Consider the following 25,605-nt stretch of genomic DNA (forward strand, 5'->3'; position numbering starts at 1 on the left):
TGATTTCCAGTAGCACTTTATATGTTCAAAAAGTAGTATTTGAAAAGCATAGACTTCACCATTACTTGTTTGGCAAAATTAGGTGTCTTAGCAAAGTTATACCCCCTTTTCATGGAAAGCACAACCTTGAAAGCTCAGTCTTTAAACAACACTTTCAGTAGTAGTAGCTGCTACCTAACTGGAGGCTTCTTTCATTTTTGTTAATGTGATGTTGGATTAAAACATTTTGATATGGTGTTCTGTTCAAACTGATGTTAATCTAAACTGAACTTCCTGTCTGACTGGGATATTGACATAAACGCTAAGGTTCTGTTATACCGATACATTAAAACCATAGCATGTGGAACTTCCATTGCTGTTAGTTTGTTACCCCTGTAAATTTTCTGGGCATCTAATGGAGGGGAAAAAGACAAGGATTTTGTATTTGTATGTAATACACCAAATATATGGTGATAATCCATGCAATTAAAATACAGATGTGATTAACACATTTATTGTACCTCTCTAACAGCCTCATGTCATGGTATATTTCCCCAATCTGAACCTTAGAGTCCAAAAGTTGGGGTACCAGCATGAATTCCTCTAAGCTTAATTACCAGCTTAGATCTGATAAGCTGCCACCAATCAGGAATTCCAGTGCCTGATACACTCTGGTCCCCCCAAAACCTTCCCTGGGGACCCCCAAGACCCAGACCGCCTGGATCTTAACACAAGGAAAGTAAACCCCTTTCCTCACCGTTGCCTTTCCTAGGATTTCCCTCCCTGGGTTACCCTGGAAGATTACCATGATTCAAACTCCTTGAATCTTAAAACAGGGAGGAATGTCCCTCCCCCCCCCTTTCTCCCTCACCCAGAGGCAAAACAGATTCAAGCTCCGTGAATCTAAAACAAAGGGATTCCCCCTTCCCTCCCTCCCTCCCTGTTAAGTACAGACTCAATTCCCTTGAGCCTCAACAAGGGGGAAAAATCAGACAGGTCTTAAAAGTAAAACTTTTTATTAAAAGAAAGAAAAAAGTAAAAGGTGTCTCTGTACTTTAGATGGTAAAAGTTACAGGGTCTGTCAGCTTAGAGAAACTGCAGAAAAAGCCGCCTCCAACAGAAATACAATTTAAAATACTTCCAGCAAACTACACATTTGCAAATACAGAAACAATCAAAAGACTATAACCACCTTTCTTACTAAAATACTCACTATAAAAGACTGTAGCAGGGAGATTGGCAAGAAAACTGGTTGCCCATCTAGTCCCTTCCAGGACCCAGAGAGAACGAAGCCAAACCCAAAAACACAAACAAAGGCTTCCCTCCACCGAGATTTGAAAGTATCTTGTCTCCTGATTGGTCCCCTGGTCAGGTGTTTGGTTCCCTGTTTGTTAACCCTTTACAGGTAAAAGAGACATTAACCCTTAACTATCAGTTTATGACACCTCATTTTTCATCTGCCTACTAAATTGTTGTTCCTGGGATTTACTCTGACATTCCAACCCATTGAGCAATCTTAAATCCTCCCGTCTCTTTTGCAACTACCTGCAAGAGAAGTGGGGTTTTTATTCATTCTTTGTCAATTGTGAAATTTTCCCCAGAATGACACCTGGCTTAAGCCCATGGGGTGTGTTCATTCTTGGATCATCAACACATCTTCTAGACCTAAATGTCATGGGATTAAAGACTGATATCTGGAGTCCTCTTGCTTCTAGACTGCAGTATTATATAGGGGAAGATGTTTTGCTTTTTAGCTCTGAATGGGCCAGAGATGATAGACTGTAAGTTGACTATAGCTACTTTAGTTAATTTTTGAATGCTTTCTATGGCTCTGTTGGAGCCCTGAGCATTTGGACTTGTGGGAGCTTAAGGAGTTTAGCTTTAAGGACAGGAGAAGTAGTTCCAATAAATAAAGTTTAAAAAAAATAAAAGCGTCATGCATGTTCAGCTTTATCATTAACTTGGAATGACCTGCAAAATTCACTGGCTGCTTTGCCAGTTGAATAACTTGCCCATCCCAACTTGTACTGATATGTGATATGAAATTTTACAATCATATTTTTAGTATCCATTATGTTTGAGGGAAGTAAAACTCCATGTTATAGGCAGAAAATATTTTTAGTTAATTGCCCCTTTTCCTGCTACATAAAAAAAAAAGCTCATTTCTGAAATCTTTGTGTGAATTTTTATTTTTAGTCCTGATTTTTTTTTTGACAGCTCTTTGACAGGTTAAGAGATGAACAGCCTGAATTTAAAGAGAAAATAATAGCAGTTCCTAGTGAACTTACGCAGTCTGAACTGGACCTTAGTGAGCAGGACAAAGAAAAGCTCACAGACTGCATTAATATTGTATTCCATTGTGCTGCTACAGTCAGATTCAATGAAACACTGAGGTGAGTATAAAGCTTGATATATATATAAAAAAAAACTAATGTAATTTAATTATATTAGTGTATTCCTCAAGGGGACACCAGCTTGAAAATAACATTTATCTGCAAAATCTTATAAACAAACAAACAACCCTTGGTTCTTCCTGAATTTCACTGCATATAGAGTCAATTTAATTTTTTTCCTCTGTATAAAGAAAGTCCCCAAGAAGATTTTAACCCTTAGGATTTAAAGGATAAGTATAAAGGTCCATCATTGAGGAAAGACCAATATGAAGATTGTGCCAGGCCCCAGGCTTGGTACAGGCACAAGGTGTACAGAAAGTTAAGTTATGTTGCTGCTTGTACTGGTCTTGGCACCTTCATGTGTCTTGTGAGCTCCTGCTGTGATGGCTCCTGATATATGTCTAGCTGGTGGATAATAAATGGATGTGGATGGGCTAGAGCAAGATTCATCTGGCTCAGCAGTTGAGCTGAACAACTACCCATTTCATGAACCAGCTCATGGAAAGAGTGCACAGGTATATGTAATTTCATGGTCAGCCTTTTTGGAAGGTAAGGGTGTACTGAGAACAAAAATGTTCTCGTTCTGAGGGTATGGGGATAAAATTCTAGCTCTTGCTGCTTCATCTGACAGTGGGGTCAGAGAATCAAATATATGCTAAGGGTGGGGGCAGGGGAAGAGACGATATGTGGTGAGGTGGAAGGAGAAAGTAATGGCAGAGGGATAGCAATACACATTAGAGGAAGTGTGGGGAGAAATAAGAAAAATAAAAAGGAGAAGAGTGAGGTGAAAACTACTAGGAAGATTTCTAAAGAGATTGAGGGGAAAACTACTGAAAACTTAAAGAAAAGACTCTTGTAGAAGAAAAGGACTAACAAAAGCAAAAGAGATAAAGTAAGCTTTGGTATATCCATTTTTAGTAGAAATTTTTTTAGTATTGAAATGTTACGATACATTTTTGACATTTATTGCTATATGAGAAATCTCTCTTCAGGAAGGAGGAGGGAAAGAAACTTGGCCATATTAGAGTGAAAGGCAGGGTTAGGAACCCCTCGTTTCTGAGTCCCTGCAAATACTGATCATGGCCCTCTGGGACTGCTACATGATGAAAATTAGCAAACCCCCTTTTTATACTTCCTTCTCACAAATTCTTTTAATTAGGCAGTTCCCTTGTGTCACTAGCATAAGAATTAAGCTAAAGAGCTAGGTTTACAGAGGCCTTTAGTGGTGAAAAATCCTTCTGGATTGGGGACATGGTGCCTCAAGCCTCCTGTAATTTCCACTCTGCTGGCAGATCTGGAATCTCCTGAAGCAGAGCACAAGTGGACGGAGCTGGCTGGGAAGGGCTACTGGAAGTGTGCTGAACTGATATTTCTCTTGGGCAGTCTTCGCTGACAAGTCCCCCTAGGAAGCCCTTGGTCAGAACTTAATTCCCTGCTGTTGAGTCTCTGCCTCATCTCTCTCCTGCACCCAGAGAGTTGACTCAAACTCAAAATATTCATCTTCTGAACTAAAAAGCAAGCACAGAACATGTTTGGACTTTGTTTCAGAACTTTTTCCATTTCCTAAGTTAGAAATGCAGGGAATTTTTCATGGGTCAATTCTTTTGGTCTTTTGAAAGTGCTGAAGATTGAAGCCAAAATAGGTTATGAAAAAATCTAACACTTGTTTAGATAACACTTAACTTGGTCCTGCTAGTGAAGGCAGGGGACTGGACTCGATGACCTATTAAGGTCCCTTCCAGTTCTAGGAGATAGGTATATCTCCTATTATTATTTATTATTATTTTGTAAAATGATTGTGCTTTTGCTGCAATGGAGTGGGGATTGTTTGAAAAATTGATATGAGATTACTGAAAAACTGTGATCTCTATGTAACTCTACTTATGTTAAAGCAAAAAAAACCAAAAAACCCTCAAACTTATATTCAATATTAATATAACACTTTATCCCAACAAAATTTTGACAACCTTATAAATAGTCCACCAGTATTACTGAAATGCCAGTCAGGGGAGGAAGGCAACAGCCCATAGTAATATAATAGAAATGGAAAGAATACCTTACTTATGTGAAATTTTATAGGTGAAATTTGTGTGTCCAGAAAGTCACAGCCCAGATACTAGCTAAATTAAATTTTGCATTCATCCCTAGCCTTTCGGAAAGTGCCATGGAAATTTTAATTAGAAGCAATCAATACTGTGGTATCTTTGGTTGCCTTCCTCTATACAAGACCCCATGACTAACATAATGCCCATCCTTCCCCCAACCCTCCCCCACATATCTGGTTATTACCTGAGCACTGACTCAGAAGGGAGAGTTTCACCTATTGACTTGCCAACATGAAGTCTTTGGAGACCTCCCACTGAAGTATTGACCAGGGCAGATCTTGCCTAGCTTGAGGTGTTAACTGCCTGATGTGGATGGCTCTGCAGGTTTATATATGAATATTTATTGATACCTGGTTAGACACCTTGTGTGAGGGTCAGAGGTGAAGAAAGCAAGAGAGCTTAGCATTATAGATTGCATGTAAACATTTTTCACTCCCTTGTTTTTAGTTGAGAATTTTATTTTAGGAAAATAAAGAAGTTTCATAACTTGACTAGAGTGTATGCCATGTAAGCAGAGGAATTTTTTTTAGATGGTACACAAAGATGGAACTAAAAACAGTGGCATGAAATTAGTGAAAACTAGTCTGAGTACTTAGAAACTTCCATATTATGGGTTCTGAGACTGGAACAGTCTTACAAGGAAAGTGGTGCAAGCCATTTCTAGGGACACCTAAAAATCAACTGGACAAGATGTGGGAAAATGTTATGTCTGCGTTGGTAGGGGGATGTGAATAGATGACCACATGAGACTTTTCACCTCAATTTATGATTCTCTGACATGATTACTCTTACTCATCTTCATTTGTCTATTTTCTTTAACAGAGATGCTGTTCAGTTAAATGTGATTGCCACACAACAGCTCATCATCTTGGCCCAGCAAATGAAGAATTTGGAGGTGTTCATGCATGTTTCAACAGCATATGCTTATTGCAATCGAAAGCACATTGAAGAAATCATATATCCACCCCCTGTTGACCCCAAGAAACTGATAGGTTCTTTGGAGTATGTTTTGAATCTTTATGGTTTTTTCCTGACTAATCCACACCCACTTGCTGTTCTCTTCTCCAGTACTATTACACATTGATAAAAGGCTTTGAAAAGCATAATATAAAAAAACTATAACATGGGTGAGGCAATTATCTCCATTTTACAGATGAGGAAACTAAGGTATAGGAAGGTCGTGACTTATTTTAGATCACTTACTCAAGAATTGAGATAAATGTCTGTTTTTCCATACAGAATACTACCTCCTCAAAGCCAAATGATAAATATTGAATATATCAAACTAAACATACAATTAGATGCCAAAAGTTAAAACCACCTAAAGCACTAGCAACCCTATAAAACCCCCTCAAGCAATCCTAATAAAAAGATAGTGTCTATTATTTAGCAATTCAGTATAAAGTTAAATGTCTATGCTGTAGCATGTAAACATAAAATATAGCAAAACTTAAAGTTCAAACCAAACAAATCTTTGTTTTCCTAAAGTATTTTAAAGTTGCATGGTTTTAAACTTCAGTTTCCAATTCACTAAGGCATCATCTCGTTGAAAGAAATTGAAGATCATTGGGGGAGGGGGTTGTATTTGAAATAAGAGTAGTTTTAAAAAAAATCAAATTTGGACTCAAGAATTGAACCTGGATTCAGAACACTGCATTACAATAAAAATAGTCTGTAGAGGCAAACTTTTTTTGCAGTCTGCCTGACCGTGAATGGTTGTAGTGATGGGCAAGTGTGACTGCAACAGGGACTGAGATGGAGACTGCAAAGGAAGGGTAACCTCTTGCTCTTTGTATTAGAACCTCTTGATGTCAAAAATAGCCAAAACTAAACTTGTTCTTCATTAATCCCTTGCTGTTTTTCTGACTACTCTGAGGGGATATCTCGAGAGCAGACAGAGCCCCCTTCCAATTTGTGAAAATACAGCATACTTTCTGCCCAACAAACTTCAATGAATAAAACAAAACTATATGAAGGGTAAACTCCCTCTGGCTCAGATGTGTGGTATAGTTGTGGCAAATACAGTAAAGTTTGAGTCCTAGCATCAAGTGGAAAAAGCAGTAAACAAGCCGAAACTAGCTGCCCATCTGTAAGGTGCACAAAAGATTTCATTTAGCCAACTGTAACTAGACCTAGGTTCTAGTGGGTTAATTTTCTGAAGCTGCTGCAGAGGATAGACAAAAAACTTGAGTGAGTTGGAATAAAATGTAAGGTTTAGTAGCCTGGATTTCAGTAAGGAAGAAAAGAGAATCTGATTCTAGTAAAGAGAATAAAGAATACCCATGGATAGTAGTTAAGGGGACATCAGTGTAATAAATTTCACAAAGGTGTAATTTTTGCAGTATGTAACCTCAGATTACTGTAACAAATATTGAAGATGAGTTTGTTTTTCTTGAACATTTTCACTGTTTACTTCAACAATAAATGTAGGTCCAAAAAGATTTCAAGTTGTTATCTTTCCTCAAAGTAATTTCAAGTATTGTAACTGCCCTTGACTCCTCTATCAATTTTTGTGGTAATTTTTCTCTTTAAGGTAACTGTCCAAATTTATTTTTTTTATTAGAGTCTAATTAATTGGATCTCAACTTGATCTCTTAAACGTAAAGTGGCGGATGATGGTGGGTAGAATATGAGCCTTTCAAAAAGGCTGTCTGTTATGGCAGAAGTAATAGAAATAATAAATGTAGTATAGGAAAACTTTTTTTTCATAAGAATGCATTTGCCATTTTTCTTATTTTGGAGCATCAAGAAACACTTGTAGAAATTCTCAAATTTTTATTTTATGAATCTGAAGGCATGGATTAACTGTACTGTGAATACTTCATAGACAAAGTTAGGGGTTGGATAGTCTGTTTAGCACTTGATTGAAAGGCCATTGGATCAGAGTTCAGACAAGCTTGCACTTAAATGCAGAAATAAGACACTGCTTTCCACTGCAGCTTTGCTGGATTTTGTCCAAGTAACTGGAAGCCTGGGTAATGAAAGATTGTGAATCCTTTTTGAAGTAAGTTGATTGCATGCATTATTGGGCTAATCTGAAGCTACAGATAAAAGTACTATGTATTAACCCAATAACATAAGGATAGACAGGATATGGATAATTGAGTTATGAAGTTAGAAATTTAGCTTTACCAACTAGAAAAAACCAAATATATCTAAATGATCACTATACTCTCTTTGCACTAACTTCCTCTGTAAAATCAGAGTCTTGAAATGAGCTTAATCCTCACATCAGTTTATAGAAGTTGACTATTTGGGAGCTTCTACATGGAAGTGTAGAATTACTTTTTTAAGTTTTATAACTGCCTATTCAGGGAAGAAGGTGTTGGGCTGGTAGGAATCTAGCATGTAACTAATTTAATGTGTGAAAAACTTGGCAAAACTAAAAACTGGTTGAGTAGGGAAATACTTTTTTTAAATAACTGATAAGGGTCTTGTGTAAAGCAACATATGTTGTGGCATCAGAAGTGGCTGCATAATTAGTATTAACAACAGTTGTCAAGACGTTGTATAAATCTTTCTTAAGACCCAAACACAGGTCTTCAGTGCCTAGGTAGAATAGGTAAGACCTCAGTGTTAAGTAACCATGAAAAAGTCCTCTATAGAACACATTTTAATGATACTCCATTATCTATCTTAAAGAATTAAGACCTGAACTGAATTTCCCAGAATTTGAACCTGTTTCCAGAAGTCTAGATATTTCAAAGCTAGTGCTTAGGTTTCATGAATAAATATATGCATCTAAAGTGAAAACAAGGCAGCATCAGAATATGAGAGGGATATTGAGAGAGATTAAATATTTCTGGTTCTGCTGCTGCTTTGTGTGACCATGACGATGTATGTAAGCCTTTCAATGCCTCAGTTTCCCCAGCTGTAAACTAGTCATGATATTACATCGGTGAGGTAGGTATTATGATGCTTGGCCTTTTGTAGAATGCTTTGAAATGCTCAGATGAGAGATGCTGTACAAGCATGGTGGAAAAAATGGTATTAAAAATAAACATTTAATTTTTAATTTGAAATTATTGCTGCCAATTTGTTGTAATATTTTTAAAAGCACAAATCAAAAAGGAAAAATTAAGCAGTACAATGTTTGCTACTGACCTTGTAAAGAAAGTCATACTGCTGAACTGGTGATAGTCGACACCTGAAATTACAGTTAGTTGACATCTTAGATGCCTATATACAAATGCAAGAAGTATGGGTAATAAGCAGGAAGAACTGGAAGTGCTAATAACATTATTGTTCCTGAGGCTGATACTCAGAAGCTTAGAGATAAGTACCTCTCCTTGTGATAGCTATTGAAATGTGGAAGTAACTCAGCAACCTCTTGATGTGTTAGATGTTGGGACTATGTAAATATGAACACGTTTTGTGTGAAATACAGTAGAAATTGCTTATTCAAAGCATAAGAAGTCTAAGCATTGCGTGGCTTGAAAGGAAGGAGAATCCGTTATTTTTCAAGATAAATTTAGGAACATACCACCACAAAAAAAAAATAGTTCCATGCTTCACTGCCGTGTATGTTAAATTCCACCAGCTGCCACAACCCCTAGTTTGGTTGGAACCTAACAGCTTGATGATACTAAGCCAGCACAAGTGTCACACAATCTCTGGCCTTTTTTGATGTGTGACTCTTCTGGAAAATATCTGGAATACTCACATCAAATGGATTAGATTATCATTTTGGCTTTATAGCACATGCATCAACTGGAACTATAGATGGGTACGTTAGAGAATAATATATCCCTTTCTTTGTTTGGCACCCAGAACAAGATACTTAGTTAACAGCACACTTATAGACTCATAGGTCAGAAGGGACCAATATGATCATCTAGTCTGACCTCCTGCACAAGGCAGGCCACAGAACCCCACCCATCCAATTTTATAACAACCCCTAACCCAGGACTGAGTTATTGAAATCCTCAAAATTGGTTTGAAGACCTCAAGCTGCAGAGAATCCACCAGCAAGCGACCCGTGCCCCACGCTACAGGAGAAGGCGAAAAACCTCCAGGGCCCCTGCCAATCCGCCTTGGAGGAAAATTCCTTCCCGACCCCAAATATGGCGATCAGCTAAACCCTGAGCATGTGGGCAAGACTCACCAGCCAACACCCAAGAAGGAATTCTCTGCAGTAACTCTGTTCCCATCCCATCCAACATCTCCCCGCAGACCATAGAGCAGACCTATCTGGTGGTAATCCAAGATCAATTGCCCAAATTAACGATCCTATCATAACATCCCCTCCATATACTTATCAAGCTTTGTCTTAAAGCCAGAAAAGTCTTTTGCCCCTACTACTTCCCTCGGAAGGCTGTTCCAGAACTTCACTCCCCTAATGGTTAGAAACCTTCGTCTAATTTCAAGTCTAAACTTCCTAATATCCAGTTTATACCCATTCGTCCTCGTGCCTACATTAGTACTAAACTTAAATAATTCCTCTCCCTCCCTAACGTTAACCCCCCTGATATATTTATATAGAGCAAGCATATCCCCCCGCAGCTTTCTTTTGGCCAGGCTAAACAAGCCAAGCTCTTTGAGTCTCCTTTCATAAGGCAGTTTTTCCATTCCTCGGATCATCCTAGTAGCCCGTCTCTGAACCTGTTCCAGTTTGAATTCATCCTTCTTGAACATGGGACACCAGAACTGCACACAGTATTCCAGATGGGGTCTCACCAACGCCTTATATAACGGTACTAACACCTCCTTATCCTTGCTGGAAATACCCCGCCTGATGCATCCCAAAATCGCATTTGCTTTTTTAACAACCGTATCACATTGGCGACTCATAGTCATCCTGCTATCAACCAATACCCCAAGGTCCTTCTCCTCCTCTGTCGCTTCCAACTGATGCGCCCCCAACGTATACCTAAAATTCTTATTATTAATTCCTAAGTGCATGACCTTGCACTTTTCACTATTGTATTTCATCCTATTTCTATTACTCCAGTTTACAAGGTGGTTCAGATCTTCCTGAATAGTATCCCTGTCCTTCTCCGTGTTAGCAATACCCCCAGCTTTGTGTCATCCGCAAACTTTATTAGCACATTCCCGCTCTTTGTGCCAAGGTCAGTAATAAAAAGGTTAAATAAGATTGGTTCCAAAACCGATCCTTGAGGGACTCCACTAGTGACCTCCTTCCAGCCTGAGAGTTCACTTTCAATACGACCCGCTGGAGTCTCCCCTTTAACCAGTTCCTTATTCACCTTACAACTTTCATATTCATCCCCATCTTTTCCAATTTAACTAACAGTTCCCCATGCGGAACCTTGTCGAACGCCTTACTGAAATCTAGGTAAATTATATCTACCGCATTTCCTTTATCTAAGTAATCCGTCACCTTCTCAAAGAAGGAGATCAGATTGGTTTGACACGATCTACCTTTAGTAAATCCGTGTTGCAATTCGTCCCAATTACCATTGACCTCTATGTCCTTAACTACTTTCTCCCTTAAAATTTTTTCCAAGACCTTACATACTACAGACGTCAAGCTAACAGGCCTATAATTACCCAGATCACTTTTATTCCCTTTCTTAAAAATAGGAACTACATTAGCAATCCTCCAGTCATACGGCACAACCCCCGAGTTTATCGATTGCTTAAAAATTCTCGCTAACGGGCTCGCAATTTCACGCACCAGTTCCTTTAATATCCTCGGATGGAGATTGTCCGGGCCCTCCGACTTCGTCCCAATGAGCTGTTCAAGTACGGCCTCTACCTCAGTTGTGGTAATATCCACTTCCATATCCACATTCCCGTTTATCATCCCTCCATCATCGCTAGACTCCTCACTAGTCTTATTAAAAACTGAGGCAAAGTACTTGTTTAGATGTTGGGCCATGCCTAGGTTATCCTTAACCTCCATTCCATCCTCAGTGTATAGCGGCCCCACTTCTTCTTTCTTTGTTTTCTTCTTATTTATGTGGCTGTAGAACCTTTTACTATTGGTTTTGATTCCCTTTGCAAGGTCCAATTCAATGCGGCTTTTAGCCTTCCTCACTTTATCCCTACATGTTCTGACCTCACCAAGGTAGCTTCCCTTACTGATCCTGCCTTTCTTCCACTCCCTGTAAGCTTTCTGCTTTTGTCTAATCCCCTCTCTGAGTTGCTTGCTCATCCAGTTTGGCCTAAAACTCCTGCCCATGTTTTTTTTCCCCTTTCTTGGGATGCAAGCTTCCGACAGTCTCCGCAGCTGCGACTTAAAGTAATTCCAGGCCTCCTCTGCATTTAAATCCACTAGTTCCTCCATCCAATCCACTTCCCTAACTAATTTCCTTAACTCTTTAAAATTAGCCCTCGAGAAGTCGAAAATCCTAATCCCAGATCTACATTTGTTTATCCTTCCATCTAGTTTGAACTGAATCAGCTCATGATCACTCGAACCAAGGTTGTCCCCTACCACCATTTCTTCTATGAGGTCCTCACTGCTCACCAACACCAAATCTAAAATGGCATCCCCTCTCGTAGGTACTTCAACTACTTGATGAAGAAATCCATCCGCTATCGCATCCAGAAAAATCTGACACCTATTATTCTTGCAAGCACTCGTCCTCCAGTCTATATCCGGGAAGTTGAAGTCCCCCATAATCACACATTTCCCCTTTGTGTTTACTTCATTAAAGACATTAAAGAGGTCTCTATCCATATCCAAATCAGATCCCGGCGGTCTATAGCACACCCCAGGCACTATCTCAGGGGAAGCTCTAGTTGCTTTTTTACCCAGTGTGATTTTTGCCCAGACAGACTCTGTCTTATCCATTCCATCGCTTCTTATTTCTCTACAGTTAATTTCATCATTGATATACAAGGCTACTCCACCACCTTTGCCTTTCTTCCTGTCTTTTCTAAACAGCACATAGCCTTCAATACCCCCGTGCTCCAGTCATGAGTACTATTCCACCAGATTTCGGTTATCCCTATAATATCCGGTTTCACTTCCTGTACCAGTAGCTCCAGTTCCTCCATCTTGTTACCTAGGCTCCTCGCATTAGTGTACAGACATTTTAATTTTTGGCGTTTGGCGTCAGTGACATTCTTTCCCCCGTCGTGCACAGACCTTCTACCACCAGCATCACCCGTTACTCTGGTTTCTACTCCACTATTCCTCCTTGGATCAATTCTTTGGACCGCAAGGGTATCCCCTCTCACTTTGTTTACTTACCTCTCCAGGTTATATTCCGGCATGGAGATCTCCTGAACATCTCCCCCAACTTCCTAGTTTAAAGCTCTCTTGATGAGGTCAGCGAGCCTCCATCCTAGAATTCTATTTCCCTCCTTGCTTAGTTGAAGTCCATCCTGAGCGAACAGTCGTCTATCCGTAAACGCTTCCCAGTGACCGTACATCCCAAAGCCCTCCTTATAACACCACTGCCTGAGCCATCTGTTGATCGCCATAATCTTGTCACTCCTTCGTCGCCCCGCTCTAGGAACCGGCAGAATCCCACTGAAGATCACCTGAGCCTCGATTTCTTTGAGCGTCTTCCCCAGTCTGGCATAGTCCTCCTTGATACAGTCCAGTGAGTAACTAGCCGTATCATTCGTTCCCACATGAAGGATAATCAACGGATTCTTTCCCGCTCCCACTAAGATCGTATTCAGCCTCAGGTCCACATCCTGTATCTTAGCCCCTGGCAGACAGCACACCCTTCTGTTCTCCCGATCAGGTCTAGTTACAGGCCTGTCTACTCTTCTCAGTAAAGAGTCTCCAATCACGTAGACTTGCCTTTTCCTGGCGACAGTGCGATTCTGCGGTCTATCCCCCACAGCAGCTGGCCGCAATTCCTCTCGATTTGTATTCGCCCTTACAATCCTCCTTGGGCTCGTACTTGGTGTCGTCTCCATTGACTCCTCCCCTCCTTCTGCAGGACTAGCTGCTCGCCTCTTCTTCCTCGCCCTTTCTCCTTCAGCAGCCTGCTGTGCTCCATCTTCATTTTCCAACTCAGCAAACCTGTTCCTGAGTTCTATTTCTCCATCGCTGGCCCGTCTTTTCCTCTGCCTGGTTCTCCTAGTCACATGCTTCCACCGTCCACTTTCCTCACCCAGCAGCCCCTCCTCAGAATCCTTTGGTCCTGCTCCTATCCGCTCGTCTGAGCTTGTCCCCTGTGCCTCATCATGTCTGTGTTCCATCATCTGCTCAAATCCCCTTCTAAACTCAGCCAGAGTTTCCACTTGCATCTCCAGTCCCCTTACCTTTTCCTCGAGCAGCTCTATCAGGCGGCACTTCATGCAGATGAAACTCCTTTCAGGTGCCCCCTCTAGGACCATGTACATGCCGCAGCTACCGCATCCGGTCATCCTCAGTGTGTCTGCACCTGCTACCTCCACCTCCATCATATCGTTCCAACTCTGTGCCTGGCAATCCACGCCTCACACCGCACCTCAGGCCACCAACAAGCGCTGGGAGTTATATATTGGTTGAAAATCGTGTTTTTCAGAAATGCAGAGGTAGAAACCAATTCCTTTACTGTTACTTGAGTATTGTGGTAGAGGAGGACACAGTGTAATTTCTGCTGGTCTGCTACTGCATATAAACACTCTGAAAACCTGGACAGTTGCCTGCAGAATTCAGCTGAAGGACAAACTTGGGGATGTGGAGAAAAGCACTAGGGGTGTTGAAAAAGGGAAAAGAATATGGGGTTGTTTGACTGGCAGTGCAACATGCTCTCCTATGCGTGCATACTGCAAATGTGCTCTAGTGGATGTGGGTCAAGGAGTGAGTAGCTTTTTGAAGGCTGCTTGAATGTACAGCAGGCACTAATGTGGGTACAGGAGTAGTTCATGTAAATTGGGCTGAAAGTGAAGGCAGCAACCAGGAACCTGCAGCACTCAGTGACTCTACAAGAACATAACAACCTCACTGAGACAGTCCTGGTTCAAACTGTGTGGCCTACTAGTGAGTGGGAAACAGAAGCGGGGCCACAAAACGCAGGAAAAGGTATGAAAGTTGGTTCTATTTAAAAAACAAAAAAACAAAAAAAAGCCCTAAATAGGTGCTAAACAAATAAAATGGACTGAAAATGGACCAAAAAACATTGGCAGCCATTGTTCTGTGACATGGTGCAGAGAAACATGCATCCAAAAGATCTGTAAGCAGGGGATGGGCTGTGAGCTGCTTGTTACTAAGCCTGTGCTACCATAATTTCCCTTAGAAATGTTACTTGTGGTTTTCTCTCCAGATCACTCCCCTGAAGGAAGGGTGGTATCCCATTTGTGCAGTATGCTGTTACAGGGCAAGAATCTTCAAGACTAGATTAAGTTTAAAAAACAGGGGAAGCATTCAGATGAAGTAAAGGGTTGGAAAATAAGGATGAGATTCCCCCAATGCATGTGCAGCTCTCATTAAATATATTAGGGGTTTGCATGTGTACATGACAAGGCAGAATTTGGGCCCAAGTGTGGCGGGATTGCTACCTTTCCAGCTCTTGTCTTTGCAGAGATCACTGAAGAGCGCTGAATATAAAAGCATGGGAAGAGATCTTTATGGGCTAAACTAAGTTGTAGTTTACTGTAACTTTCTGCCCCGCACCTTGAAAAACATTTAAAATGCACCAAATTAGGTTCCCTTTAGATTCCTTTATTTTTTAACCCTCTGTAGATGCAGGCCTACCTACCAAAGTGTGAATTACATACACCCTTGCACATCATATCTGGATTTGATTCACTAAATGTAAGGGAACATAAATTGTAACTAATACTAAGGAGCCAGAAGAGAATAGTAAAGCAAGAGGAGCGTGTACAGAAAAGGCCTTAAACATCTTTTTTCCTAGTCTAAAAATAGTGTTCAGTGTTTTAAGTGCTGTTTAAATTGTTCTGTGGCCCTTTTTTATACAGTGGTCCCTTCTCTGGCTCAAAATTTATGAAAAACCTAGTATAAACAGCTTTTAATACCTTTTAAAAACATGATAACTGGTTATGGTCTCCCCTGCTTTTGCCAATACTAGCTGATTTTTAAAGGTGTTTAAAACTCGTTTTTAATAAATACCAATATATTCAGCAAGTCTGGACAAAGTGTAAGAAGTAAGTCTATTTCAGTTTTTACCTTCTAGATGTATAGTATGTAACTTACACCATTTTAGGCTCCCTTGTAAGGTAATCTAAGTAGGTGTAAGGAAGCTTTCAGGTGTGGTCTACACGCACACGGTTGCACCGGTTTAACTAAAGGCGTGACTTTTTAAATTTTTTTAAAATTGATTTAATTTAAACTGGTAATGCTTCTATGCTCAGACAAACCTTCATTACACACCAACTAACATGACTTCTCTCAGTTTGAGCCTATGCCTATAGGAGGGTTTTTCACCTTGCTCACTGTGTTATTTGGAAAAACTGTTTAACATCTTGGAAGAGCCAAGAAAAATAACTTAACATATATAGCTGGCATGTAGTAGAAAATGTAAACATTAAATCAGAAGGGGGTAGGCAGAAAAGTGGCAATATAAAATCTTGAAGATGGCAGTCTCATCATTAGCCATAACTAATGGACCAAGTCCACTAATTGTGTATCAAATATGCACTCTGTCCCCTCACTTTTTTTAAAAATATGGTATGAATTAATTCACTACAGAAAAATGGGGGAGAATGAATTGTGAATTGATATGTATTAAAAAGTATGTTTTGCCTTTATTTTAAACCAAGTTTGCAAGCAGTTCTGGGATTTTACTGGATATTATTTTATTTTGTCCTATCAATTTTTGTGTTGCAATTGAACTTCTGGAAATGTGGTGGTGCACAGTGCATTCAGTTGTGGGTTTTCTTGTGCAGTGATCTGTTGCTTTTGAGAAATCTTGTATTGATCAGAGATCAGTTTATATCCATTTTCTTCTTTTTATATTGCCATTTAATAATTCCTGTAAATTCTTCTTCCTTCAAAAATAACCCTTCAGATTTTTAACTCAATTCATAAAATAAACTTTAATTTCTAGAGCACATTGCAATATTTCTAAACATAATGGGGTTGGTCTATGTAAGAAAACTTTAACCTGAATAATTAAATAAGCTACGCCAGTGCAAGCCCTTATTTTTAGATACACTTACAGGTTTAAATTATGCTTGTACCCATGTTGCTTTGGGATAAGTGATTTGTTTTTTTAAATCTGTTTTTAAGTATAGTGGGTTTTAAATCAATTTAGCCTTATTGGTGCAAGAGTTCTAATATAGACCAGCCCTTAGTCTCCTGAAATTGACATCAAATTCTTCTTTCAGTACAGTTCTTCCACACTTTACTCACCTCCAGTCTGAGAGAGCTGTTTATTAAACAGAGTGAGCATTAAGGGCTAAATGCTGTCAGTGTTCAACTGTTATTTTTTGCTTCTAATGAGATCAGGCTTTGGCTTCTAAATAAAGGAAACTGTTTCTCATAAGTGAAATCTGAGGGAGTTGTACAGATTGCAAAACTGAGCTTGGTGTAAATTATCTGCAGAACGTCACTGTTGTACAACCTACATATATGTGCTTGCAAAAGTGCTGATTTATCTGAGGACTGATTTTTCAGAGGTGCTATGCTTGTTAGCTTTTGTGCAAAATGGTGCTCGCATCTCTGAAAATGAGGCTATTGGGTTTTTAAATTCATTGATGATCTGATATTGGACACTAGGGCTGTTACAGAGCTTTGAAGTAGCAGTATTAAATTACTTCCAAAGCTTTTCCTAAAGCAACTTGTAAAACTTACCAATAAAACACTACAGCAAAATTCCTTGCTTTACTGTGTTTATGCCATTCTTTGTCTACCTTGCTTCTGTGGAACTTTACAGCTTCAATTTCTCATGATTGTTGCTTTGAAATAAATGAGGCAGTCATAAGCATTTTTTCTTGATAAGTTTGTTTTTAATTTCTCTGCTTTCTTTCAGACTTATGTACTCCTTTTAAGTGAGTTGTACAGTAAATTAAATTGTTGTCTTTTTTGATTCTTTAGGTGGATGGATGATGGTCTAGTGAATGACATTACTCCAAAACTGATAGGAGACAGACCTAATACTTACACTTATACAAAAGCCTTAGCAGAATATGTTGTGCAGCAGGAAGGTGCAAAATTAAACATAGCCATTATACGGCCATCAATTGTTGGTGCCAGCTGGAAGGAGCCTTTCCCTGTAAGTCTTTTTGAGCCTCCCTCTGAATGTTCTACAATCCATGTTTCTTGACCTGTAACCTATGCATGCATCCTTGATAGCCTGTATTGCTAGGGATCTAGTTCAGAAGTTTATAGAAATCCAAGTTGAAACTTAGTCACTTGTGGATAGCAAACTGAGTTACAAATCTGCCTCATTTGGTTGACAGCTTTCTGTGTGTAGGTTTTTGTGTAAGAAACCCATAGATTTAAAGGATAAATTACTCTGACCTCTGGATTGTATGGGCCTATCAAGTGAATTAAGAAATATTTGTTAAAACGCAGGAAGGGTATATTTAGTTCAAACTACTGGAGTGAATATGATGCTTTCCTAAAGTGATATTTTTCACTATATACACACACATTTTACACACTTAACTGTTCATCCAAAACTTTTTCTGATAAGGAGACTAAATAGTGTAGCCTTTTGGAAAGTAGTTTTGACTTCAGTGAGTTTCTGCGTATCTATAAAGAACGGAAGTTTCTCTCATCAGTTAGTTCCCATGACTTCTAAGTGACTAAAACACATGCAAAACTAAAGCCTTGATCTTTTATTTTTCTTTGCCACATTTGTGCTTCCTGATCCTGGAGATGCCTTTACGGACCCTTCTCCCCTTCAACTTGCAACAGAAACTAGGGATTAACAGAGCACAGAAATGCCCTGGAGCACCCCCTGTTTGTAACCACCCTACATGACAGCCATAGGAAAGGGAGTGTTTTAGATGTTGCTTTAGCAGCTGAATGCTATCTGACTTTTCTCCCAATCTGGGCTAGTCCTCTTGTTACTAGTTTTGGGGCTGTTTTCCTAACTCGGGAGAAAATCTTTCTCAGGCTCTTACAGATCACCAAAATCAGAACTGTCCTTCCTTTTGATACTGAATGTAGACATTAAAAATTGAGACTCCTTGTCATAAACAGATAGCTAAGGGTTAATGTCTCTTTCACCTGAAGCACCTGACCAGAGGACCAATCAGGAAACCGGATTTTTTCAACTTTGGGTGGAGGGAATTTTGTGTCTGAGGTCTTTGTCTGCCTGCCTGCTTTCTCTGAGCTTTGGAGAAGTAGTTTCTGCTTTCTAATCTTCTGTTTCTAAGTGTAAGGACAAAGAGATCAGTTAGTAAGTTATATGGTTTCTTTTCTTTGGTATTTGCATGAATATAAGTGCTGGAGTGCTTTGATTTGTATTCTTTTTGAATAAGGCTGTATATTCATATTTCTTTTAAGCAATTAACCCTGTATTTGTCACCTTAATACAGAGAGACCATTTGTATGTATTTTTCTTTCTTTTTTATATAAAGCTTTCTTTTTAAAACCTGTTAAAGTTTTCTTTACTGGGAAATTTCAGGGAAATTGAGTCTGTACTCACCAGGGAATTGGTCGGAGGAAGAAATCAGGGGGAGATCTGTGTGTGTTGGATTTGCTAGCCTGATTTTGCATTCCCTCTGGGTGAAGAGGAAAGTGCTTTTGTTTCCAGGACTGGGAACGGAGAGGGGGAGTCACTCTGTTTGGATTCACAAAGCTTGTGCCTGTGTATCTCTCCAGGAGCACCTGGAGGGGGGAAGGGAAAAAGGATTATTTCCCTTTCTTGTGAGACTCAAGGGATTTGGGTCTTGGGGTCCCCAGGGAAGGTTTTTCAGGGGGACCAGAGTGCCCCAAAACACTCTAATTTTTTGGGTGGTGGCAGCAAGTACCAGGTCCAAGCTGGTAACTAAGCTTGGAGGTTTTCATGCTAACCCCCATATTTTGGACGCTAAGGTCCAAATCTGGGACTAGAGTTATGATATGAGTGGCAGTGGTTACGGGATAGACAAAATCCAGAAGCCAGTAGGAATATTATTTTTTTCTCTTCTCTGCTAAGGGCTTTTTAGCAGAGAGAAACAGTTTGGGTTTAAAAGAGAATTTTTTTTTCTGCTCTCTCTGTCAGTTTGTGGCTTGCATGTTAAGCAAGAAGCCATTACCAGACTGTTAAGGGTCTTTTGTCACACAATAGCCCTCCCATTAGGAGGCAAGTACCAGCACTATATACATGCAAATAAAGTGGTTTTTCTAGTTTACGCTAGAGGAAGAAAGGGAAATAAGCACTGTTGCTAGGCAGTCTTCAGGAGGCAACAGAGAGCCTGCAGTTCAGACAATAAACACCGGAGGGCACCCCAACACAAGAAAACACGATGTCACGAAAACCAGAGGCAGTACAGCTTGAGGCAATGGAAAAACAGATGGAACTGCTCAGAACACAGATGGCCAGAGATGAGGCAACTCACAAACAAGAGATGGAAAGGCTACAAAAACAAGAAGAAGCCAAAAATGCAGCCCACCACAGAAAACTACAAGAAGACGAGGTAGCCCACCGCCGAGACATGGAAAAACAACAAAAAGAGATGGAACTCCAGAGGGAAGCCCACCAACAGGCCATGGAATTAGAAAAGGCTAAGCAAAACACAGCCAACCCTAACAACCCTGCGCCAATTATCGTTCCACAGCACAGGAAATTTCCCACCTACAAGGCAGGTGATGACACCGAGGCCTTCTTGGAAAATTTTGAAAGACCCTGTCTTGGGTACAGCATCCCTGAAGACCAGTACATGGTAGAATTGAGGCCACAGGTCAGTGGACCTTTAGCAGAGGTGGCAGCTGAAATGCCTAAAGAGAACATGAACGACTATAAACTTTTTCAAACCAAGGCCAGATACAGGATGGGGATAACCCCAGATCATGCCCGTCAGCGTTTCAGAACCCAAAAGTGGAAACCAGATGTGTCATTTCCCAAACACGCCTACTACGTTGGGAAAAATTATGAGGCCTGGATATCAGGACACAATGTTAAAACCTTGGAAGAACTGCACCTCCTCATACAAATGGAGCAGTTCTTGGATGGTGTTCCTGAGGACATCACACGGTACATACAAGATGGAAAACCCAAAAATCTCGCTGAGGTGGGGGAGATTGGAGCCAGATGGATGGAAGTAGCAGAAAGCAAGAAAGCTACTGTCAAGGGGAACGAATACCCCAGGGGGCACACCGACCATAAACCTTACAACCGAGGACAGCCAAAGACCCCACATACAACTCAAGTCAAGCCACAGATGCCCTATTCTTCCACCTCACCAGTTTCCAGTAACTCACCTCGGCCCACTGACCCATCAGATGGAAGATGCTTTAAGTGTAATGAACTAGGACATATCAAGGCCAACTGTCCCAAGAACACCATGCGAGTGCAATTTATTACACCACCATCACACCAAAGATCCCCAGGCCCGGATGCCTCTCAAATACCCTTGGAGCGAAGGGAAAATTTGAGAGTGGGCGGAAAGAAGGTTACTGCGTGGAGAGACACGGGGGCACAAGTGTCAGCTATCCACCAATCCTTCGTAGACCCCAAATTCATCAACCCAAAGGCCAAAGTTACAATTTACCCCTTCATGTCACAAGCTGTAGACTTGCCTACAGCTGAACTGCCTGTCCAGTACAAAGGCTGGTCAGGAATGTGGACTTTTGCAGTCTATGACAATTATCCTATCCCCATGCTACTGGGGGAAGACTTGGCCAACCAGGTGAAGCGGGCCAAGAGAGTGGGAATGGTTACACGTAGCCAAACCAGGCAAGCTTCCAGACCCATTCCTGTTCCTGAGCCGTCCACAGAGGCCCCGTCTGTGTTACCAGAGACCCAGACAGAGGTAGTGGACCCGGATTCCATGCCTACCACTGAAACAGCCACAGCACCTCCAGTCCCAGGCCTGGAACTGGAACAGCAACCAGCACCAGCAAGTGCAACCACATCTTCAAACTCAACGCCAGAGGGTGCCAGCGAGCCAGAACTGGCAGAAGCAAAAGACAGCCATACCCAAAAGGCTCAGCCAGAGCCTGAAATACCCTCAGGTGCACCAGCGGAGAGCGGTTCACCAGCAACAGAAACAACCCCCTCATCTACATTGCTTCCAGAGGGACCAAGCCCAAGTCCACAGTCTGAGGAAGAACTGGTGACCCCAGCCTCAAGGGAACAGTTCCAGACTGAGCAGGAAGCAGATGACAGCCTTCAGAAAGCGTAGGCGGCGGCACGGAGCACCCCACCGCCTCTCAGCTCTTCTAATCGATCCCGGTTTGTTATAGACCAAGGACTTTTATACAAGGAGATTCTTTCTGGTGGACACCGGGAAGAATGGCAGCCGCAAAAACAGTTGGTGGTTCCAACTAAGTACCGGGGGAAGCTCTTAAGCTTAGCCCATGATCATCCCAGTGGCCATGCTGGGGTGAACAGAACCAAGGACCGGTTGGGGAAGTCCTTCCACTGGGAGGGGATGGGCAAGGATGTTGCCAAGTATGTCCGGTCTTGTGAGGTATGCCAAAGAGTGGGTAAGCCTCAAGACCAGGTCAAGGCCCCTCTCCAGCCACTCCCCATAATTGAGGTCCCATTTCAGCGAGTAGCTGTGGATATTCTAGGTCCTTTCCCAAAAAAGACACCCAGAGGAAAGCAGTACGTACTGACTTTAGTGGACTTTGCTACCCGATGGCCGGAAGCAGTAGCTCTAGGCAACACCAGGGCTAACACTGTGTGCCTGGCCCTAACAGACATTTTTGCCAGGGTAGGTTGGCCCTCCGACATCCTTACAGATTCAGGGTCTAATTTCCTGGCAGGGACCATGGAAAAACTGTGGGAAACTCATGGGGTGAATCACTTGGTTGCCACCCCGTACCACCATCAAACCAATGGCCTGGTGGAAAGGTTCAATGGAACTTTGGGGGCCATGATACGAAAAGTCATCAACGAATTCTCCAATAATTGGGACCTAGTGTTGCAGCAGTTGCTGTTTGCCTACAGGGCTGTACCACATCCCAGTTTAGGGTTTTCACCATTTGAACTTGTGTATGGTCACGAGGTTAAGGGCCCATTACAGTTGGTGAAGCAGCAATGGGAGGGGTTTACACCTTCTCCAGGAACTAACATTCTGGACTTTGTAAGCAACCTACAAAGCACCCTCCGACACTCTTTAGCCCTTGCTAGAGAGAACCTAAAGGATGCTCAGGAAGAGCAAAAGGCCTGGTATGACAGACATGCCAGAGAACGTTCCTTCAAGGTAGGAGACCAGGTTATGGTCTTGAAGGCGCAACAGGCCCATAAGATGGAAGCATCATGGGAAGGGCCATTCACGGTCCAAGAGCGCCTGGGAACTGTAAACTACCTCATAGCATTTCCCAATTCCTCACTAAAGCCTAGAGTGTACCATGTTAATTCTCTCAAGCCTTTCTATTCCAGAGACTTACAGGTTTGTCAGTTTACAGTCCAGGGAGATGATGCTGAGTGGCCTGACGGTGTCTACTACGACGGAAAAAAAGACAGTGGCGTGGAAGAGGTGAACCTCTCAACCACCCTGGCACGTCTGCAGCGGCGACAAATCAAGGAGCTGTGCACTAGCTTCGCCCCATTGTTCTCAGCCACCCCGGGACGGACTGAACGGGCATACCACTCCATTGACACAGGTAATGCTCACCCAATCAGAACCCCACCCTACCGGGTGTCTCCTCATGCCCAAGCTGCTATAGAACGGGAAATCCAGAACATGCTACAGATGGGTATAATCCGCTCATCTACCAGTGCATGGGCATCTCCAGTGGTTCTGGTACCCAAACCAGATGGGGAAATACGCTTTTGTGTGGACTACCGTAAGCTAAATGCAGTAACTCGTCCGGACAACTATCCAATGCCACGCACCGATGAGCTATTGGAGAAGTTGGGATGTGCCCAGTTCATCTCTACCATAGACTTAATCAAGGGGTACTGGCAAGTACCGCTAGATGAACCTGCCAAGGAGAGGTCAGCATTCGTCACCCATGCGGGGGTGTATGAATTCAATGTCCTTCCTTTCGGCCTTCAAAATGCACCCGCCACCTTCCAGAGGCTGGTAGATGGTCTACTAGTTGGACTGGGAGAATTTGCAGTCACCTACCTCGATGATGTGGCCATTTTTTCAGACTCCTGGCCCGAACACCTACTACACCTGGAAAAGGTCTCTGAGCGCATCAGGCAGGCTGGACTAACTGTTAAGGCAAAAAAGTGTCAAATAGGCCAAAACAGAGTGACTTACCTGGGGCACCAGGTGGGTCGAGGAACCATAAACCCCCTACAGGCCAAGGTGGATGCTATCCAAAAGTGGCCTGTCCCACGATCCAAGAAGCAGGTCCAATCCTTCTTAGGCTTGGCCGGATACTACAGGCGATTTGTACCACACTACAGCCAAATCGCTGCCCCACTGACCGACCTGACCAAAAAGACCCAGCCAAATGCAGTTAAGTGAACTGATCAGTGTCAAAAGGCCTTTACCCAGCTTAAAACGACACTCATGTCTGACCCTGTGCTCAGGGCCCCGGATTTTGACAAGCCATTCCTGGTAACCACGGATGCATCTGAGCGTGGTATAGGAGCAGTGCTCATGCAGGAAGCAACAGATCACAACTTCCATCCTGTCGTGTTTCTCAGCAAGAAACTGTCTGAGAGGGAAAGTCACTGGTCAGTCAGTGAAAAGGAATGCTATGCCATTGTGTACGCCCTGGAAAAGCTATGCCCATATGTTTGGGGACGGCGGTTCCAGCTACAAACTGACCATGCTGCACTAAAGTGGCTTCATACTGCCAAGGAGAACAACAAGAAACTTCTTCGTTGGAGTTTAGCTCTCCAAGATTTTGATTTTGAAATTCAACACATCACAGGAGCTTCTAACAAAGTTGCTGATGCACTCTCCCGTGAGAGTTTCCCAGAATTCAGTAGTTAAAAAGTGTTCTTAAAATGTAGAAGTCTGTTAGTTATATACTTAGTAGTATATGTAAAGGTGCATGTGTTGTAGTAATCTGTTTATTTTAAAGTTCTAGAAGGAAATCGCCGCCAGTGAGCTTCCCCACTGTCTGCAATTTGGGGGGCGTGTCATAAACAGATAGCTAAGGGTTAATGTCTCTTTCACCTGAAGCACCTGACCAGAGGACCAATCAGGAAACCGGATTTTTTCAACTTTGGGTGGAGGGAATTTTGTGTCTGAGGTCTTTGTCTGTCTGCCTGCTTTCTCTGAGCTTTGGAGAAGTAGTTTCTGCTTTCTAATCTTCTGTTTCTAAGTGTAAGGACAAAGAGATCAGACTCCTACTCTAGAAAATGGCAAGAAATCTAATAAGGGACAGCAAAATTGTTTATCTACTTCTCTGGGTCACTGGAAGTAGCTCAGGTCAAAGTATGTCTCGACTTCATAGCTGCTGTTAGGAAACTTCCTTCAAACTGTAAACCTGTGTTATAAAATTATTTTAATCCCACCATTTATTTGGTAAGAAGTGAATACACAGCAGCTCATTTTGAGGAGCTAGTTAAATTGCGTGTGGCTCTTCTGCTGGAGGAGTTGTAGCTGTTAATTAAAAGCTGTTACAGGTACACAAACTGAAAGCACCTTTTATATTTGAAACAAAAGTAGGAGTGAGGAAGTAAAATGTTGTCTCCTTTAAATTGTAACAGTGAATGTTTGTCAAATACAAACTCTGTGTTGAACTCAGTAAACTTCTACTGAAATTGCTTTTGGTTTCTTTACACAATAGGGATGGATTGATAACTTTAATGGGCCCAGTGGTCTTTTTATTGCGGTAAGTAAACATTTTAATACAACTGTCTTTGAAAGGAAACACATTACTTGAAATGTTTTATTGGTGTCTCTTCTGTTTTTGTTATTTAAGGCAGGAAAAGGAATTCTTCGAACAATAAGAGCCTCCAACAGTGCAGTTGCAGATCTTGTTCCAGTAGATGTAGTTGTCAACACAACACTGGCTGCAGCTTGGTATTCTGGAGTTAATAGGTATAGCAGGTGACAATGCAGTTATTTTTAATTAGCCCCAAAAGTGATTGTGTGATGTTTTTTATAAACCTAACCATCTATTGACTGCTCGTCTATAGTTTGCTTTTCCCACACTATTATGGAATTTAAGATTCACCATATTAGCCCATTAAGCCAATGGCCAGTATCTGATGATGTGTTTAGTCAGTAGTTCAATACTGTAGATG

General features: G+C 41.6%; 1 protein-coding gene across 4 annotated transcripts in view; it reads left to right on the forward strand.

The window, feature by feature from the left end:
* FAR1 (fatty acyl-CoA reductase 1) overlaps positions 1–25,605 on the forward strand; it is a 103,906-nt gene that overhangs the window by 49,093 nt on the left and 29,208 nt on the right. For 2 of the 4 annotated variants that reach the window (XM_050955085.1, XM_050955084.1), the window contains 5 exons: positions 2,197–2,372; positions 5,300–5,479; positions 17,385–17,562; positions 25,146–25,190; positions 25,281–25,408. In XM_050955085.1, the coding sequence (XP_050811042.1) occupies positions 2,197–2,372; positions 5,300–5,479; positions 17,385–17,562; positions 25,146–25,190; positions 25,281–25,408 (707 nt within the window). The remainder of the gene's footprint in view (positions 1–2,196; positions 2,373–5,299; positions 5,480–17,384; positions 17,563–25,145; positions 25,191–25,280; positions 25,409–25,605) is intronic. The other 2 variants (XM_050955086.1, XM_050955087.1) reach the window with 1 other exon arrangement.

This window comes from Gopherus flavomarginatus, chromosome 5 (assembly GCF_025201925.1).
Source record: "Gopherus flavomarginatus isolate rGopFla2 chromosome 5, rGopFla2.mat.asm, whole genome shotgun sequence".
Taxonomy (NCBI): Eukaryota; Metazoa; Chordata; order Testudines; family Testudinidae; genus Gopherus; species Gopherus flavomarginatus.